The 19538-nt window shown below is 58.2% G+C and overlaps 1 protein-coding gene across 14 annotated transcripts in view; it reads right to left on the bottom strand.

Annotated features, from left to right (window-relative positions):
• The window catches only part of ADARB2 (adenosine deaminase RNA specific B2 (inactive)), a 420003-nt gene that overhangs the window by 10148 nt on the left and 390317 nt on the right, over positions 1-19538 (bottom strand). For 9 of the 14 annotated variants that reach the window (XM_072955161.1, XM_072955160.1, XM_072955158.1 and 6 more), the window contains 3 exons: positions 17231-17382; positions 11506-11674; positions 1791-1972 (listed from right to left, as the gene is read on the bottom strand). In XM_072955161.1, the coding sequence (XP_072811262.1) occupies positions 1791-1972; positions 11506-11674; positions 17231-17382 (503 nt within the window). Of the gene's footprint in view, positions 1-1790; positions 1973-8447; positions 10319-10520; positions 10677-11505; positions 11675-17230; positions 17383-19538 lie in introns of those variants that run through there. The other 5 variants (XM_072955169.1, XR_012067232.1, XM_072955168.1 and 2 more) reach the window with 5 other exon arrangements.

Raw genomic sequence — 19538 nt, 5'->3', positions numbered from 1 at the left:
ATCTCCTTGCCCTGCCGTCCCTGCAGAGACGTGGCTAGAGTGTGACACGTCGGTGGTTTGGGGCAAAATTTACAGGCGACTGTTGGTGGACATTTCAATAAACATCAAACTTCTTTCCGGCAAATTCAAGTGCTTAGCAAACATGGAAGTGGGAAATGGGCCCTGAAACGCCAGCTTGTTATTTTCACTATTTCAGGAAAAAACACACCGTGAAGCAAGACAGCCAACTCTCTTCTCTGTCACCAGTCCTGTACTTTTCATCACGAATGTAAACCAAGAGTCTTAACTCAAGGTTCTGACATCCATTTCCTGGTCCATCTCTCAGGTTCCATTTCCACTGCCGAGACCTTGCCCTGGGCTGCAAACTCGTTGTGAGTCTATCTTCCACGTGGACTGAGGGTGTTCAGCGCTGAAAACATCTGGGAAACGCCGTTAGCGCGAAGGGCGGGTTTATCTGTCCCGTCCAGATTTCCTCCCTGTCGTGATTCATTCTCCTGATGGAGAAGAGGAAACACTGCGCCTTGAGGTTGGAAGCTCCGATGCCCAGGCCGCCAGCCCGGTGCGGCAGCCCTCAGTCACCTCCTCGTTCACGTACGTCTTTCTAAAAGATGAGTACTGAGAGCACAGATTTTTATCAGTCACCATTCTCACCGATTCCCACCTACCGAGAGCCATGAGAAAGGCGGCCCCTTTGCGCAGGGAGGGTCTCCCGTGTCAAGAAAGCCCGGGACGCAGGCATGAAACAGGCACTGAGCCATCGCGCAGCCCCAAGCTGGGGGGGCCTCTTTGGCCTCGTCTGGACCTTCGGGTCTGGTGCTGTCTCCACGGCAGGACTCAGGCAGACGTGTGTGGTTGGGACTGGTTAGCAGTGAGGTGCTCTTTGTCAAGTCTGTCCTTTGGTTCTCACCCGCCGCCCGCCGTCCCCCAGTACATCATGTCCCCCGATCTAGTTCAGAACAATTTCAGGATCCTGGTAGTAACGCTCAGGCCTGACTCGACACCACACCCCTCGAACAGCTCTTTTCTCTTCCTGTCCTCTCTCAGAGGATCCGTCTGAGGCCCGAACCGGCCAGTCCCTCCCAACCCACCCATCCCCCGCCCCCTGCTCACTGGCCACGACGGCCCCTCCAGGGAGCAGGCACTGCCTCAGAGCTGTGTGTCTTCCTCCAGGCCCTGGGCCCGGGGTACGGGGAGTCACTAAAATCCCCCTCCTCCTCCCTTTGGCTGCAGCTCATTTCCCGGGAACAGGAAAGGCTCCTCAGTGTGGAAGGTCGCGGCCACAGTGGGTGGGAGTGACCTCCGCAAACCGCCCCTCCCAGCGAGCCTAGAATGCTGCGGCCTCCAGGCGATGCGTGGCCACAGACTCCTGGGCCTCACAGCTGCTGGGCTGTGTGTGGGCTGGCCCGCTGCCTGGGGGTGGCTGTCCAGCCCCGTCGCATGGCGGGGGCAGGGAGGACGCTCAGGAGTTTGCTCCCGGATCAGTGCTGGCACAGGGACCTGGGTGGGTGGCTGTGGCCCCGTGTCTGCCCCCTTGCCCTCCACCAGGAAGGCCCCACGGGCGGCACGGGGTGGGGGTGGCCCTGCTGGGCGTGTGCGTGTTCGTGGCACAGTGACTGTTTACTGCAAAGTGACACCATGCCATCTGCTCGTCCGGTGCATGTTCACTCGGGTGTTCTCTGCCCCTCTGTGCAGGGCTGCTCTGCCCCATGGCTCCCTGCGCCTTACATGCTGTTGGCCAGCCTGGCCGGGCCTGCCGGGGGGGGGGCTGTGTCCACGAGGACAGTGCTTACCACTGAGCAGGGGCCGGTTGTGCCGGTACGAGGTGGGCAGCTGGCCGACGTCCTCGGGCCGGCGGCCCATCACCCGGGCGAGGTGGCCGGTGTGGCGCAGACTCCCCACCACGATGCTGTGCAGGTACACGGGCTCGATGAAGTGGCAGAGCAGCGCGCCCTGCACACCCAGCACGTTCCACCTGCGGGGAGAGGGGGTCAACGGCCGGGCTGGGGAGGGCAGAGGGGCGGCCTCTCTTCCGTCCACCCTGTTGTCCTCAGGTGTCACCCTCCCCGTTGTGTTGCTGGCCTGCAGGGTGGCCACGGCTTCGGCGCTGTGGCCACTAGTGACCCTGAGTGCCGTCGGGGGGCTGGGCTGACGGCGGCTTTGCACGTGAATACACGTGGCTCCCTTTTCTGGAAAACGTGTTATTGGATGGAGTTAAATATTCGCTTGGGGACTTAAAATCAGATTTTTTAAAAAGGCGCTTTGTCCCCACAGCAGACCTGAGCTTTCCTTCCTGTTTGCTGGGAAGTACCAGAAATTGAACTGATTTCAGTTTAGGGAAAAACACCCTGTTCCCCTCCCTTTGTCAGACTCAGCATCAGAGGGACCCGCTGAGTTGACCTGGGGATGATGAGAGCCCAGATCGGAGGACAGGGCTGTCTTCTTGGAAGCAAATACAGCTCTGGGTGAGTTCGCTTCTGCCTGCAGAGACGCCCTCACACTGTAAGGTTCCCCCTAAATTTGGGTGATACGAGTATGTTATTTAAGGCAGGCCCAGACTCTGACAGGAAATGACCAGTTATGTGGTTTCCCCTTGGAATGAGGTGCTTGAAGCCCAGCCCCCATTGGTAACGGGCGCTGTGCAGCTGATTTCGTACATCATTGTTCTTCTCATTAACTGACATTTCTCCACTGTTAGAGCCACGGTTGTGGGGCCTCCACGCCGCACGTTTCTTTTCATGATTAATAAGGAGTCATTATGGTTCCCTCTCCTGAAGCAGTCAATTAGCACAGAATTCTTCCCATTAATTACCGAATGCTGGAGCCAGCAGACCCTACCTGGAGAGCAATCTGCTCTCAGAACCTGTGACACCAATTGCCTTAAAAAGTTCTCTTTAAATTTTATTCCAAAAACACAAGCAATTTAGCTGGCGATATTAATTTGCCTCAGAAGCATCGAGGTGAATGAGAAACATCTTTTAATCTCATGCAAGAAGAGGCAGCCATCTGGCTGGCGAGGGTGGAGCGCGCTTCCCCCCCGTAAGTGCAGGTCATTAAAGTAATGTGCTCACCCACATAAAGCGCAAGTGGAATATAAAAGGTAATATTTATATACAAACAGTTTAGTCCTACAATTTAAGCCGTCATTGGTTTTATGAAACGTTTACTTTAGTCTTACCAGATTTGCATAACTTCACTTAAAAAAATAACTGGTCATTTCCTGTCAGAGTCTGGGCCTGCCTCTCAGGAGTGAAGGCTGTCCCCAGGGTCCAAGGAGAGGGCCTACCCGAGGGAGCGTCGGGTTTGGACGGGACATTTGTGGAAGCAGCACAGGCCTTACAGCCGACTGCGGAGACCCCTCTGCTTGGCGACGCCGTTCCCGCCCCGACCTCCGTGTGACCCCACAGGCCAGCCCGGGCCCCGGGCAGCTTCTCCCTTGCTCCCCACTGGTAGCTTGAGAACCCTGACAAGGCCCAGGCGTGTGCACCCCTCCTGGGAAGGACTGAACTCATGGTTCTGAGTGGTGGCTGGGGGATCGGCTCCTTCGCTGAAACCTGAGCCCAGTATCTGCAGGCAGTGCCGAGCTCAGACCAGAATGAGGGGACGGTTACCCGCGTTCAGCACTCTGGACGCCCCCCTCCTTGTGCGAAGAGGCGGGGCAGGCTGGCCGGGGAAGAACCAGGTCAGCGAGTCTGTGTTGCAAGGTCTTGGTTTTCAGGTTCCACTGTTTGCGACCCCAGCGTGGGCCGTGCTGGGATTGGACGTGCTGGTGAGGGCGGCTTTTCCGGCCGTGAAGGGCCCGGACGTGGCAGGTTTGCAGCTACGGCCGTGGGTTCTGGGGCGTCTGTTGTGTCTCAGACAGTGGCGTTTGAACGTTTCTCGTCAGTGCGCAGCAGGGAAGTGGACGTCTCTCCCATCGACAGCAAAGCCCGTTCCTGAAACAAGCCGTCTCGAACGATGCGTTACTGTCCGGGGGGAAGTTCCTGGGCTTATGGCCACTCACGGGCTGGCTCTGAACAGAACTTCTGGAATGCACTTGAGTGGCTCTGATTCTGTGGGACCGTCTAAAGATAAACACGTTCCGTAGCTGGTTTCCTCCTAATAACCTTTCCAATAAAGGGACAATCAGCCCTCTCCTTGCCTGGCTGTAGGGGTTTAAGTTACTCAGCTAAGACCATCAATAAAGCCGCTGCCTCCCTGAATGTAAACCGGAGGGTTTGCAGCACTCAGGACTGAAGGGAGAAACGCCTCTCCTTTTGTTCAAACAGCCGGTATCACTGCCATGTTGACAGAGAAAAGTCCCATGTCTGGTTTTCAATATAGATAATCCCTAAGTAAATGTATTTTTGTTCGTCAGTCACTGAAATACCAGCGTAAGTGAGGGAGAGCTGCTGGGGGAGGCGCGCCGAGGGGGCTGTCCCGGGATGGGCCCTGCCCTGACCGGCACCCCCCGCCCTGGGGCGTGAGTTGGGAGCGGCGGTCACTGGTGTGGGCGCAGGGGCCCCAGTCTGCTGTGTTCACCCTGCGGCGCGGCCGGGAGCCGCGGTCCCAGCATGACGGTGAGGTCAGCACCGCGGGCGCCAAGCATCTCAGAGGAGCCTCCTTTCAACCCCTCTCCGTCTGTGGGCAGGCTGGCCTGTGGTCTGGACGCACAGCCGCCCCCATTGGGGAGGCCCCAGGCTGCGCTCAGGCCTGTCAGGTCCCCGCCGAAGGGCTGGGCGAGTTGGGCTTCGAGGTGCTGCTGGGGCTCCCAGCACTGTGCACCCTGGCTCATCTGGGGGCCTTGGGAACCGCCTGCTGCTGGTAGGGGTGCAGGTCTGGGTGCACCCAGCCGCTCGAATACAAGCCGGGGCGAAGCGGACAGCACAGATTCTGGCGTCCAGAAAACCAGGCCTGTCTCTCCTTGTCACTTGGCCCTCCCTTCTGTTTTCCGTCAACGTCCGTGATGTCCCCTGGTCTCCTAACTACTAGTCGGTTTTGCAGAGATGGTGCTTCCCAGCCCCCTGCGGCGTCCGGGGGCTAGGTGGGGGGTCGCTGCCGCCTCAGAGCTCTGTCGGCCCCACGGTGTCGTTGCAGGAGTCACAGAGGTGGCAGGAGCAGAGGTGGCAGTGCTCGCTGTTGCTGTGTTTACGTTGGGTAAGCATTCCTGGGTCATCACTGGGATCATGTGGAGGCAGAGCCGTGGGCCTTGAACCAAGCTGCGAGCGTTTAGCAAGAGCTGTTGTTTTAAAAGGACCTACAGTTTGAGACTTGGGGAGTGAACACCCTCCCCCCAGTTTCAGGTAAATCATCTGGCTGCCAGCCACCTGGGGAGGGGCTTGTTGGGTTCCCCGCGGAGGTGGGGTCTGGGGCCACAGAGACGAAGGGCCCGCCTCAGGAGGCGTGGAGGCGCAGGCCCCACACTCAGGGAGGGCTCTCCCAGCCTGGGTCCAGGACGGGCCTGGTTCCCCAGAGACAGCCTCACCCTTTACGGTTTATTTTCATGGAGAAAGTTTTCATCTGTTCATTTAAAGACACACTGCAATCAATAATCAAGCTCGGGCACTTAAAATTAGAAACCATATCTAAAGGGACATTAGTTCCAGGAGATTTAGAGTTTTATATGCACTCGGCTCTGGATTCTGAGGTGAGAGCCAGAACCCGCTCTGGCTCCCCGTCCTATCTGGGGGCCGGCGCGTGCCTGTTGGCAAGAGTTCAGAGCTGCTGCTTACAGCAGAACACCTGGCCGTGCCCAAGGGAGCACGGCCTCACGGGGACACTCATCACCTGGTCTTGGCTCTGGAGGCGCGGGGCTGGTCTGTTTCATCTCTTTTAGCGGAAGGAAAATCAGACCACGCTTTTGTGAGCAGGCCAAGCTGACGTGTGGTTTTGAAGGTCCGTTTTCATTGCCGTGCGAAGCAGCCCGCGTTCTGCAGTTTCACTCAGTCCGCGTCAGCCTGGCTTCAGTGGCGGCATCTCAGGAACAGGTTTCACGGGGCCGCTCTCTGGCTCTGTAACTTCCCCAGGGCCGCCTGAGCCGGGCCAGGCAGCAGTACCTCGTCCCGGTTGTGTCAGTTCCCAGGGCTGCTGTAGAAAAGCACCACAGACAGGGTGGCTCAAAACAGCGGACTTCCCTGCCCACAGCGCCGGAGACGGCAGCCTTCAGCGGGGGTGTTGGCAGGCCCCAGGCTCTCCCCCCGGCATTCCGTGGCTGTGAACACATCTCTCTGGGCTGCGCCCCACCTCCGTGGCCGCCTCTGGGCGTCTGCTCTGCGTCTGTCCTCAGCGCCCCTCTCGTAAGAAGTCGGTAATGGCATTCCAAGCCCACCTGAGCAGTCCTGGAGGAGCACTTCCTCTCGCCATCCGTAGCTGAGTCAGCGCTGCGAGTTCAGGCTCACTGCCTCTGGGCTTGGAGACAAGGACGTTTTTGGGGGCCACCGTTCAGCCCAGGCCAGCCGCTGGGGCCCACGGGGGGACCTCGCTGTTCACCGTGTGCCGTGGGCTCCGCGACTCCACCGGGGAAGACTGTCCTGAGTACCTCCTCGGAGGTATGGAAACAAGCTTCTGAACAAAGGTGTCACAGGGACCGTGACTCACAGAGCAGTCACCTGGAAACGCCCAGGTGCCCGGTGGCGGGAAGTGTCCCCACAGTGCTGCCCCGCGTTAGAGTGCACTTGCTTTAAACTGGGCCATGGTGACGGCGTTCGGTAACAGACGGCAGGGAAACTGCTCTGAGCAGCAGGGTCTGACCACAGGCAGAGCGTGCGTCTGGGGGAAAGAGGGGCGCAGACAGCCCCAGGCCCCTGCTGTCCTCCCTGGGCACCTGCTGGCTGTCTTTCCCATGTTCCACATCTCCTACTGTTTCTCTGCCGTGTTTCGTGTCTTAATGGGAAGACCTTCTAAGGCGAGATGCCACGCCCCGCGGCTGATTCCCAGCGGCAGGTATGATCAGACAGTCCCATCACACCTTCCCAATCACCTGGACGCACAAGAAGTCCGTCCTCTGGTGGACTTAGGATCATGGTGGCCATGGAGATGCAGAGGCTGCAGCTTGGTTCTGGTTTTGGCATGAGTGGCCCTCCCCCGAGGGCTTGGGCCTTCCACCTGGAGATCTGAACCAGCGTTTATCTGCAAGATGGCATTTTGCTCTAAGCTTTTAAGTAAAATTTCTTTTCAGCCAAAAATCTAACTTTCAAAACACTTTCGCGGCCCAAGAATTTCCCTGGGAAATCCAGTGACTGTTCCAAGCCAAAGAAATCAGGTTTTGTTTCTGTTGTGTCAACATCAAAACTGTGTTAAGGGAGAGACAGTGTAGCTGGCGTGTCCCTGCGTCAGGCTTTGGGGTCCTTCCGCTGGGGGAGGGAGCTCCCACGTGACCGGGGTGTCCAGCCAACGTCTGCTCCGCCGTGTTGGGTGTTCTGGCTTTGGGAGCAGGTCAAACGTCTCCACCCTCCAGAGCACAGTGACACCCGGGTGTCACCTTCAGACATTGCTGAATGTGACATCACTCAGGAACCTGGGGACGTGCTGTGCTCGCCGAGTCCGTCAGCTTTGCAACCTGGGGGAGCAGGCCTGGCCTGGCAGCCTGAGTCCCGGTTCCCACACCGTTGAAGGGTGTTTGGCGATAATGACCTTCAGGTAACGCGGTGGCCCTTCCCTGGGACAGCCGCCTTGACGGCTGGGCTTCTGAGAACGCTGTGCAGAGTTTCTAGCTGCAAGTGCGGCCCCGTCCAGGCTCTTGGGTCCTGGGTCAGGTCCTTTCCAGCCACTTGGCCTGGGTGAGTTCTGCTAATTGTCCAGTGTGGCTACCCTCCACCGCCCTGTCCTTGACAGCCCTGCTGGACTCTGTGTGTCTTCACAGTCAAGCCTGCCTGAGTCCCCTCTGTCCAGCCTCGCGCGTTCCCCACAGAGCAGGACGTCCCCTGTCCCATGGGCCATTCTGCTGGGCCTGGGCCATGTACAGATGCCACCTGAGGGAGGGGACCCCGCACTGCACATGGAGGAGTGTGGGGCCACTCAGGTTACGGATCCTGAGTCAGGGCACACAGCTGGACTGCAGCCCACTGCCTCAGGGCTGGTCCCCGTGAGCCCCCCACCCATGGCCACTCCATGTCTGTGTTTGAGAGTGTGGTGAGTGTCACGGGAACCCGCTGCTCTCGCCAAGCAGGCAGTGGGTGACCCTAGGCTCACAGGACGGTGAGGGAGGCCCCTGACAGGGAGGAAAGCTGCCTCTCTGGTCTCTGCACGGGGCTGCCCTCCTCAGATGGGAGAAACTAGCTGTCAGGTGGTTCCTAGGAAGTGTAAGGTCTCCTGAGAAAGGTTCTGACACCGACCTTCCGGTAAGATTCTCACCCTCTTCGGAACCGGGACCACCCAAAACCCCGCCCCCGCCCCCCACGTCGCCCCGCAGACTAGGCGACTGGTGCTTTAGGGCTGAAGAAAGTCCCCAAAAGAGAGAGGGCCGAGGAGACGGTAGGTAGCATTCACGGGAAGGTGAAAAGTCACCCCGTGACGGACTCCAGGAAGCTTCCCATGTTTTATGGCTCGTTTCAAACCACTGGAAGCGTTTCAGACTTTCTGTGACACGTTTTGCTGCAAACCTCCCTCACCAGTGACTTTGTAAAGTGAGCTCAGTCATTCCTCATGGAATTCCATGCCCGGGAGAATGCTGGTTATGGCTATATTTATATTATTATTCAGGTGTTACTGACCCAAAAAGTGATACTTTCAAGCTGGAGGCGGGAAATAATGCAGCCGGGAAATAATGCAGCCGGGTTGGTTGCTGAGAACTGTTATTCTAACTGGCCGAGTTCAGCTTTCATTGACACCAAAGTGGGGTTTGCAAAGAGAATGACAAGTTTCTCCAGCGCATGGACTTTCTCCACCTTAATTAAAGATGCAGTGTGTTCACTTATTTTTATTTGAATTCATAAAAATCTCACAAAGCAGGTGATGAGAAGTCAGACCTTTCTCTTCCGAGGCCGCTCTGACAAAACCACCTCTATCACTGGGGGTTCTAAGTTCCGACGGGCATGTGGCCGTGGGCTCCAAGCTGCGTTTGGGAGAAGAAGGAATCAGTCACAGCTGGTTATGCACACATCCCTAAAATTATGGGCAGCACGAGTAATGATTAGCTCTCACTCCTGAGGAGGACGACAGCTGGGGAGTGTGGACAAGGACCTCGTTTTCACCTTCCACGAGTCGTCCGCGTGGGCACCGGAAGGCTCGCTGGCCTTCGTGATTTCTGGTTGTCATGCCGTCGTTCATGTTTGCTGGCCCGGGTGCAGAGACGTGGTGTATGGACGCCTGGTCAGACGGGGCGGCTGGAGCATCGTGCCCGGAGCCCGCGCCCTGGCGTCTCCCACGTTCTGTCATCGACGATAATCTTGTCCCTGACGTGCCTCGTCCACAGCAAGGACGCTGGTTTTCAGCTCTTGCCCATTTCTCCGGGGTGAGGGCCATCCCTGCGGTGGACCCCAAGCGGCCACGCCCCCCGAGCATTGATGTGGTGGGATGCGCGGGCCCCATGTCTGGTGGTGTCTCCACAGGCGGACATGGTGGGTGTGAATGATTTCAGGAGCAGTTCTTAACAGTTGTGGTAAAACAGAAGTGCTTAGTTTGGAATACTTGTTGTTTTTGTTTAATGTAACCTATTTAGTTGTGAGTTTATGTAATTTAATTTTTAATAACGACTGTGTTTGACAACTGACTTAAGAATTGCCTGAAAATAACCAGCTCTCGCAGCCGAGTGGGTTTAGCTGCCCGGGGGCGGGTTCCGGGGGTATAGGTGTATTTATGGCACGTGTCCCACGGAGAGGGACCGCAACTTCCACATCCTCGGATCCTAGGGCCGCGCTCTCCTTGCGGAGCCTGGAGCGGTGTCAGTTCTGGAGCTGCGTACTTCCTGTGCATTTGTGTGCGCAGGGTGCTTGCTTTTGAATTAATACTTAACCCTTGGTTGAATTTTTGTTTCTAGACCGGACAGGAAACAGATGAACACATCCATCATCAGATAGTCGCTCTGCGGAGCCTTTGCACAGAAATGCACATTAGAGGTGCTTGTGGTCCTGAATCAATAGCGTAACATATGTGTTTTCACCTAAAAATGGTAGCAGTGTCTCCGTCCTGCTTTGGAGTGCATTCTGCAGGGCTAGATCAGGGCAGACGCATCCACGCCCTTGGAGGAAGCTGCTGGCAGCCCTCCCCACCCCTCTCACCATCAGCGCATCAGCCACTCCCTGCGAGCCAGCGACCCCGAGGCTGCGAGCTTCGAGCTTTGAGCTTCGGTGCAGGAGCAGGAGGTGTGGGTGAGGACGTTCCTGCAGTTTCAGTGCAGAGGGGCCTGGAGGAGAGGTAAGATGCTGGGCTTGTCCAGGGAGGACAGATCAGGGGGAGACGGGAGGGAGCAGAGAGAAGGCAGGAGGTGGCCCCTCCTGCCTGGTGGGCTCCCTCCCTCCACACCACCCACCTGGCCGCCAGACTGGCGACCAGAACTAGGTGAGTGGGTCAGTTCCCGGGCGGGTTCGGGGGAACTCCTAGCCTGCCTGGAGCCATGGGCATCACAGCGTCCCCTCCAAAGCAGTCTGGAATTCTCCTCAGCCAGGGATGTGATGTGGACCATGTGTTTTAGGTGGACTTCGACGTCCATCAGTGATGCTCTTTTTAACAGTTCCCCACATCGCGCAGGTTTTGTCAAGACCCTGAGACAATGAAATGTAAGTTCTGTAGTGTTAATTGACCAAGCTCTCCTAGGGAGCTGGAGCTCCTTTGGAAACCCAGTGCCACCGGAGGCTGCCTGCTGCTCTTCCCACTTCACGCAGAGACGAGGCTCTGCGGAGGAGGGACGTGCTTCCTCTGAAGCACGAAGTCAGCTGAGGACCACGGCTGGTCCCTCTGATACACACGTCGGTCCTCTGGTTCAGCCTCGTTAGGCCAGGAGCCATCACTCCAGGGATGGAAGTGGCCCTATTTGTCCTGCAGCCATTTGCGAGTTTTCTATGAGAATTCGGATCCCTGTTCACAGTGGGCTGAAGTTTTACCTGCCTGTAGCCGGGGAAGACGCAGAGCAAGGCCCCTGTAGGCGGGGTCGGGGTGGGGGGGTCCCCGCCAAGCCCTCTGATGGCTCTGCTCTGCTTCCCGGGCACAGGTGGTGAGGGGACGCATGCAGAACCGAAGGCGCTCAGCCCTCGTGTGTCCGGGGCTGCAGGCGGCCACGTGGTGGGAGGGGCTGAGCGATGACCCGCCCCACCCCCACCCGGCCTGAGGCTCCCGTCAGGTGGACACCCTCCCCCTTGCTGTGCTGAGATGCTCCACGCACGTCCGGACATGCGCCCGCGGAGTGGCACCTGGGGAGGGGGTGTCCAAGCACGTGGGCCGAGGGCAGCGCTGACCGCTCGGTGCCGCCGCCCGCGGGGAGGACCTGACCGCACCTCCGGGAGGACCTCAGATGCGCATGTCCGTATGGGGTGGTCCGCCGCCCCCTCCCCCCCGACAGGGCAGCGCTGGCGCCAGGGGAGAGAGGGCCGTTACCTGGCGATCTTGTCCGTGCAGGACATGGTGACCAGCTGCTCACCCAGCAGGACGCCGTCCCACGTCTGCACTGCGGCCGGGCTGCGCACCGGCACCGTCCCCTCCCCGGACTCGATCTTCGTGCGCAGGTGCCCCCGGAACTTCCTGGCCAGGGGCTTGCCGCTGCTCACTAGGGGACGAGAGCGCGGGAAGGGGCGGGGGGGTCAGGGGCGCAGAGGGGCCCCAGTGCAGGGGCGGAGGGGAGGGGGCACACCCGCAGACACCTCGGGACGACCTGCCGTGGTCAAGGGTTAGGCCAGGGGCTCGGGTTTTGGAGGTCAGTGCCCGCAGGGGGCTTCTGCAGCCGGCTCAGAGCCCCTTTCCACCCAGCTCAGCTGGCTGGCGTCTCAGCAGGGGGCCCTGCCCTACCCCCTGCCGGGTGCTGAGCAGGGCCGGGTGTGGAGGGCCTGCGATGGTGACACTTTGCTGCAGACTAACGTGTGGGGTCTACATCATTTTCACCCTTTCCAGCCATTGAAAACCGTGAAGCCACACCCAGTGCTCAGGTCACACAGACACAGGGTGGGTGGGCCCTGGAGGATGGTGGTCTGTGAGCCTGGCTCTACAGCTGCACAGCCTTGAAATGTTAAAACCACTGGTGCAGCTGTTTTGTCTAAAATGGGGACAGTGATGGCCCCTCTTAGCCTGAGGGGCCTGAGTGAGACAGGACGCGTGAGCGAGCCTGCTGCCCCCAGAGGCTAGGTGAGGCAGGCACGCTGCTCCCTGACAGGTGAGGGAGCCCCTGGGGGTCCTTAGTGCACGTGTCACCCGACCTCCCTCCTTGCCTTCCCAGAGCCCCACCACACACACACTTACTTGAAGAGCTAGCTTGAACAAGAAGAAGATTAAATCTGCTTCTGTTTTCTTTAAAAAAGTTGTGTACATTTAGTCTGGATTATATTATAGAAATTGTTAACTACTTTGCATAAAATTATACATAAAATAGCATAGTGATACCAGCATTTACATGCACTTGGTAACATGGATGAATCCTAAATGCTTTCTTTAAAAAGTGTCTATGTACTGTAATTCAAAAGTTCCATGCACCCCCAGCGTTCACAGCAGCACTATTTACGATGGTCAAGACATGGAAGCCACCTAAATGTCCACTGACAGATGACTGGATAAAGATGTGATATACTTATACACTGGAATACTACTCAGCCATAAAAAAGAATGAAATAATGCCATTTGCAGCAACATGGATGGACCTGGAGATGATCATACTAAGTGAAGTAAGACAGAGAAAGATAATTATCAGATATCACTTATATGTGGAATCTAAAAAAAAAACACAAATGAACTTACTAAACAGAAACAGACTTACATAGAAAACAAACTTATGGTTACCGTGGGGGAAGGGGGTGGGAAGGGATAAATTGGGAGCTTGAGATTTGCAGATACTAATATATATAAAATAGATAAACAGTATGTTTCTACTGAATAGCACAAGGAGCTATATTCAGTACCTTGTAGTAACGTAAAATGGAAAAGAATATGAAGAGGAATGTGTGTATGTATGACTGAATCACTTTGCTGTGCACCAGAAATCAACACATTATAAACTGACTATATAGTTCAGTAAAAAAAATTTTTCTATGTAAATTATTTAGAATTTGTAGAAACAGATTTCTCCCTCAATTACCCTCACTGAAGGCACCAAATAATGACTAACATTTGGGTTTATATGGGCACCTTCTCTTCCAGATCTCAGAGTAACTTCCAGTATAGTTTATCATGGTTTCTAGGAACTGAAGTTCTCTTACTGTGTATTCATAGTACCTAACGGCCTTCTCCTGGGAAGAAAATTGCTGCATTCCTTGGAGAAAGTAAACTTTTGAGAGGCCTGAGTTTTGGCTGTGGTACCGACCCCGTGCTTGATGAGATCGACTTTGGACAGGCCTCTGAGTCACCCATGGAAGGAAAGTCTGAGCTGAGAGACTGAGCCTGGGTGCTCACGGCCTAGGAATGCCCAGCCCTCCCCCAGGGAGAGCCTGAACCTCTTTTTGGCTGTTACCTGGCATTAGGGATCAGGTGGTGATGGTGGTGGTGCTGGTGCAGATGGTGATGCTCGTGGTGGTGATGCTGGTGATGACTGTGGTGGTTTTGCTGATGCAGGTGACAGTGTTGATGGTGATGACGGTGATGGTGATGACTCTGAAGATGGGGATGGTGACACTGAGACGATGATGATGATGATAATGATGGTGAGAAATTGAACAAAATATTTCATGACTCAAAAACACGTGAGCTCAGCTTTGGTTTAACCTGACTTTTCCACTGCTGGGGAGGGTCTTTATCATGTCAGCCTCCCGCGGCAGGTGCACTGAGAGGGCGGGGGCCAGCTTGGCTAACAGCTCCCACCGTTTGCTGCACGTTAGGCACTGAGGTCGTCTGTTGGGGGGATATTTTCTCGGGAACGTGGCACTCGTTTCCCTCTCTGATGTGAACGCATTAATTACCAGATGTTCTCTCTGCAGCTGTTATGCCACTTTCCAGACCTTGAGCTTTGCCTGTCACGCCGTAAAGCTCTTCTGAATCCCCACCCAGTGCCCGGTGCAGCTGCCTTTCCAGGAAGCAGACTTTGCAGCTTGTTAGCGCCGTGACAGCGCCGAGGCCTGGCTTGATTAAAAACTGGTTTCTCGGAGTTAACCTCAAGTTTTCAGGTAGATTAATTTTTCCTGAAGAGCCAGGTGCACAAGATGCTCCTGAGAAGTGTTTATCTTCAGGGGCGCTAAATCTCGGGCTGCCATCACCATGCGCCCCTGCCGAGCACCGTCAGCCCTGGGGTCTGAGTGCTGCAGTCCCGTCTCCTCTGGCTCCTCCTCGCCTGACTGTGAGAGGCTGGAGGGAGTCGAAGATGCCACGTGAAGCAGAACAAAATGCCAGTCCAACCAGAAAGTGCGGGGAACTGACCTTCATAACCTGTAGGGCCCGAGACAATGGTGTGGGACACTGCAACCCCGCCTGCCGTGGACACAGAAATACTCCCGGGCCCAGAAGAACACGCTCCTCTGACCCATCCTCCAGGGCCCTCCCTGTGGTGCTCATCTGCCTACAGCGCTCTCCGTGGAGACGGACGCCGTAGGAACCCTTTAGAAAGTTATTCAACTGACTTTCATTTTTAGGGGAGAGTCAGACGAGATGGAGACAATGGCATTGAGGAAGGCCGCCGAGGGAGCAGAGCTTCTGAAACGGGTGCAGGGGTGCCCTGACGGGGTGGGGGGCGAGCCAGAGTGGAGGACAGTGGAGGACAGCGGTTTAAGCCCCAGACAAGCGTTCAGTGTTCACCTCATCTTCAGGAGGGACGGGGCCTTTGGGTTCTCTCGTCCCGGCTGACCCAGTGGGGAGGTGACGCAGGACTCCTGGCTGACACTGCATCCCAGGGACGGCTCGGCCCGTAGGAAGTGCTGGCAGAGGCAGCGGCCGGAATAGCTCGGAGCAGCACAAAGTGAGCAAAACGCTGCGTTTTCCCCTCCTACCTGCACCTGCTGCTTCTGAAAAGCACCACGAGGTGAAGACACCTGAGTCTGGAAGTGAGCCCCAGGGCGCACGGGGGAAGGTAATCTCCTAGATTACCAGCTCTGCAGGCTGGAACTGAGGGCCAGGGAGGCCGCAGCAGGCGCCGTGCGCAGAGACTCACGCGGGAAAGAGAGGAGCCTTCACTGCCCCTCGGCAGGGACCGCGGTCGGGGGGCGGGGACGGAGTGGGGACCGAGGCCCCGCTGGCCTCACTCTCCCTGCGGCCCCCGAAAGGAGGCTGAGAGTCAGGGCCTCGCCTGCTCTGCGGGGGTTTCCTCCCGGCTGAGGGCTGCTAGGCTGGGTCTTCACCACGCGAGACTTCTGAGAGGACGCGCAAAGGTAATTCCACGTAGGTGTCCAACGGGCCCCATCTCAGTTCTACGTGCAGGTCCAGCCTGATGAGTGCCCCCAGAAAAGTTAGGTCAGCGCCACACGTTCTTGTTCTGAGGCTGCATCGCCCTGAAGGAACACTTCGCGCAACGCCTCGGCGCCCTCAGAGGGCTCCCTCCTGGTGAGGATGCAGGGAGAGTCACTGTCTGCACCGCCCACCAGCAGGGGCTGTCCCCCGACCCAGAACCTGCCGACCCCCTGAGCTGTGGGCACCCACCGTCTGTCATCCACAAATCCCAGCCCGCGGTGCTGGGCAGGGCAGCCCGGGCTGAGGCAGCGATGTGGGTGTTACTGGGACCCCACTGCAGGGGCTTCCGTCCAGCCGCTCCCCAGGGGGAGGCCAGGGGCCTGGAGGAAGGTTGGCACAAGCAGAAGGCACTTTTCTGGGCCTGCATCCAATCTTAGCGTTAGAGCAGTAGGTTCCGTCCAGGCGGGATCTGTAAAGAGCGGTCCTCCCTGGCGCGTCTTTGTCTTCGGCGGAGGCGCCATCACAGCAATCAGGGCGTGCTCCTCTCGCCTCTCCTTGGTGACCGGAGCAGTCACCTTCCAGGGGCAACCAGGGCCCAAACGCGCTTCGGTGGCTGTCATCTGCTGCAGGTCCCCTGAGCGCCAGATGGAGCCTTGGGCTCTTCAGCATCTTAGTTGGGACCAGATCCCTTGTCACATAAGGTGCTCGGTGTCACGGCCTACGTCAGTGTGTGCATGTGTGCACTCGAGTGTGTAACTACACACGTGCCATCAGTAACAGACCTTCCCGATGGTACCTGGGAGACACCAACATCACAAGACCCGCGTGGAGGAGCCAGCGCGTCCTCCCCACTGGAACTCGGTGTCACCTCCTGGGCGGGGGCCCCTGCTCTCATGGGATCCCAGGAGGGGAGGTCCTGCCCGGGCGTTCGCACCAGCTTTCTGGGTGACGCCAGTTCCCGCCGGGCACCACCCTCTGAGTTAAGAGGCTGCGCTTTATTCTCCCCCGTGTCGCGGATGGAGGTGGACACAGTGCACCTGAGCCCATGCCATTCGAACGCCATGTGATCCTGGTTTGTGTTCCGCTCAGATTTGCCCTCCGTCCTGGACACAGTGGCTGCCTTACCTGCGGGGGCCAGGGTGCCTGGCCATCCCAGCACCTATGGTGGGGCCAACCGACGTCCTTCCAAGTCCAGCGACCCCCATCCCTGGGCTCTCAGAGGTCTGCCTGCGACCTCAATAGGTACAGTATGTTTGTTACTGGACGCGTTCGCCCTGACAGACTCATAGCCACAGGCAACGCCTCATCTCACAGCAGCTCAGCCCACCTCACCAGAGACTAAACCCCACTGCCCCTCACGGACCCCAAACCTCTTACCTCACCTGCAGCAATCAGACACTTTGCACAAGCCGATCTGGCACCTTGTGACCCCGCCTTATAAAAGGCCCCAACAGCTGGCGCTCGGGGCTCACACGGGCACCTGTCTCCCGTGTGGCTATTGCTGCCTCTGGCAGTGTAACTACTAAACCCCTTTGCTGTCCTCTGTCTCCAGTAAATTCTTGTACCAACCCGCGTCACCGGCCCACTTTTGCGTGGTCCCACAAGACCAGTTTTACGTCTCTGGCTGCTCCCCTCCTGGGGCTGTGGGGACTTCAGACCAGTGTCTTGGAGGAGCTCATCCCGCTGCTGAGACCCCGCCCTCTCCACCCGCCCCGTCAGCGGTGTCTGAGCGCAGCCTGGACCTGAGCCCGAGTGGGGAGGGGAGGTGGGCCGTTTGTGTAAAAAGGGTAGAAACGTGGCCTCTTACGGTCTGTGGTGATTTCGTGGGGCGAGTTGAGCCGTGCGTCTCCGCAGGGGGATGTGCTCACATACAGGTGGAACTGGGTGTCCTCCCGCAGCCGGTAGCCGCCCTCCTGCGACCGCACGAAGATGGAGCGCTCACCGTCCTCCCGCCGCTTGCTGGGGTGAGACAGGTCGGTCAGTGCCCAGGAGGCCATGCCACCCCGAGCCGAGCTGTCCTCCCCAGCCTCTGCCCTCGTCACCCCTGTGCCGGGTTTTCTCATCGTGAGAAAACTTGTCGCCTGGCTGGCGGTGCAGCTGTGTCTGCACCATCCCCGCCGGCCACTTATCAGGCCCACCCTCACCAGCCCAGCTTCCTTGTATGTGTGACCCTGAATCTGTGTGTGTGTAACACACCCATTCTGTGGACCACAGGGTGTGCTCGTGGTCCCTGTGAGCCACACATTCTGCATCAGGAGGACAGGGACTGAGGAACAGGGCTCAGCCGCAGCCCCGAGAGGAATCCAGTGCACAGTTCCCTTCTGCATCGGCCAGGCTCCCCCACCTCCTGGCGGCGAGGAGGCCCCGTCATGCCCTGGGCGAGCCTGGCTGCATCCCCTCCCAGCCCTGGTCCCCACCAGTCACAGGCGGCTCCTTTCTGCCGGTCTTGCTCTTTTTACACGTTCTGCCCCATTGGTGATGGATTCTGAGATCACAGAGGCAGCAAAACAGACATTTTCTCCCCAGGAAACCCTGGAGGCACCCCACCAGCCTCTCTGCTTCCCTGCCTCTGCTCCATCTGCTGCCAGCCCCTCCCTGGACCTGGAGCAAATGCCTGGCCCAGGCTCGTCCCCCTGGACCCCCGAGGGCAGGGGCCCGACACACAGTGCCAGCACATGCCAGCCCCTCAGCCGGCATGACACACGTGGAGGTGGGGGTATTTGGAAATACCTCTGACTGGAAGTTGGTATTTAGAAGAGGAACCCTTCCCACACTTGGATACATTCTACCTCCATTTTCCACTTTCTGTGTGCTCGTTGGCCTGGACCATGGGGGGAACACCCACTGGGCTCAGCTAAGAGCCAGCCACATTGCTGAGGCATTGCTTTCCTTGAGCCTGCTCGGCGCCTCCTGTCCCCACCTGCGTGGCTGCTGCACGTGCCCAGGCCGCACGTGTCACTCCTTGGACTTTCCCACCCCCGCAGAGAGCCACAGCAGGGGGTCTGACGGACGCCGCAGTGAAGGACACGGAGGGACAGTGTTTCTGGCGGAGACGCCCCACTGTGCAAAACACCCTGCGTGTCCGCTCCCAGGTGGGACGTTGTTGAGGGAGGTACCCCCAGGGGACAGTAGAACCGACAGCGCTGGGCATCTGACATCCGGGCACAGGGCTCAGGGTCTCCATCACAGGCCCCCCCTTAACAGGCAGACACGCAGGAGGGAGAAGGCAAGAAGCCGGGAGAAAGCCCATCGCCGGTCGCCTCCATTGTGGTGCCTGGGATGAGGTGCAGGACTGGGTCTCATGGTGGGGTGGGGTTCATGGGGACACAGTGGGGGCATGTCCGGGTCATGGAGTCCAGGGGCCCCAGGACTAGGCCTGGGGTGGCAACAGACACAGCCTAGCACCTGGGAGGGACCCACGGCCATTGTGCAGAAACCTGCCTGGTAAGAAGGTCCCTTGGCTGAGAAAGTGTCAGGACCAGGCCGGGGCCAGTCGAGGGTGCACAAGCTCTCCCACACTTCTGTGGTCAGATGCACGAGGAAATACCAACCACGGTCCCCCTGATGTGGCTGGGAGGAGTCTGCATCACTGTCTGACCCACCCCGGCTCCCTCGGGGACCCTGCCTGTTTTGGGGGGACAGGCCCAGCTCCCAGGACAGCAGCCTTTGCTGGTGCTGGGACTGGCAGCTGGAGGCCATGCAGGGAGGAGCCCCGGCCTCACTTAAACCCTGGGGGTGGGGGTGGGCAGTTTAAGCAGAGCCGGTGGCTGTTCCTCTAGGGGACATCTCTGCGCCCCTCTGCCCAGCCCTGCCTCAGGGTGTGGGCGGTGAACCGGGAAACACTCCACTGGTCACGGGCAGCTGTGCTGACCCCTCACCCCCTGAACGGCCTCCTTGACATGGGGTGCACTCTGGCCTTTGTTCACGGGGCGCTGCCGTCGTGGGGACGCCACCCCACACGGCCCCCCTGCTCTGGGCAGAGTGCACCCCAGACTCGTGTGTTGAAGCCCCAGCCCCTGTGTGGTGTCTGTGAGGGTGGAGCCCCCTTGATGGGACAAGCGTCTCTGTAAGAAGAGGCCTGTCCCCAGGTGGGGACACAGAGTGGGGCAGCTGCC

The sequence above is a fragment of the Vicugna pacos genome, chromosome 35 (genome assembly GCF_048564905.1).
Source record: "Vicugna pacos chromosome 35, VicPac4, whole genome shotgun sequence".
NCBI lineage: Eukaryota > Metazoa > Chordata > Mammalia > Artiodactyla > Camelidae > Vicugna > Vicugna pacos.
Note: the sequence above shows the minus strand (reverse complement) of the source record. Positions and strands in the feature narration are given on the sequence as shown.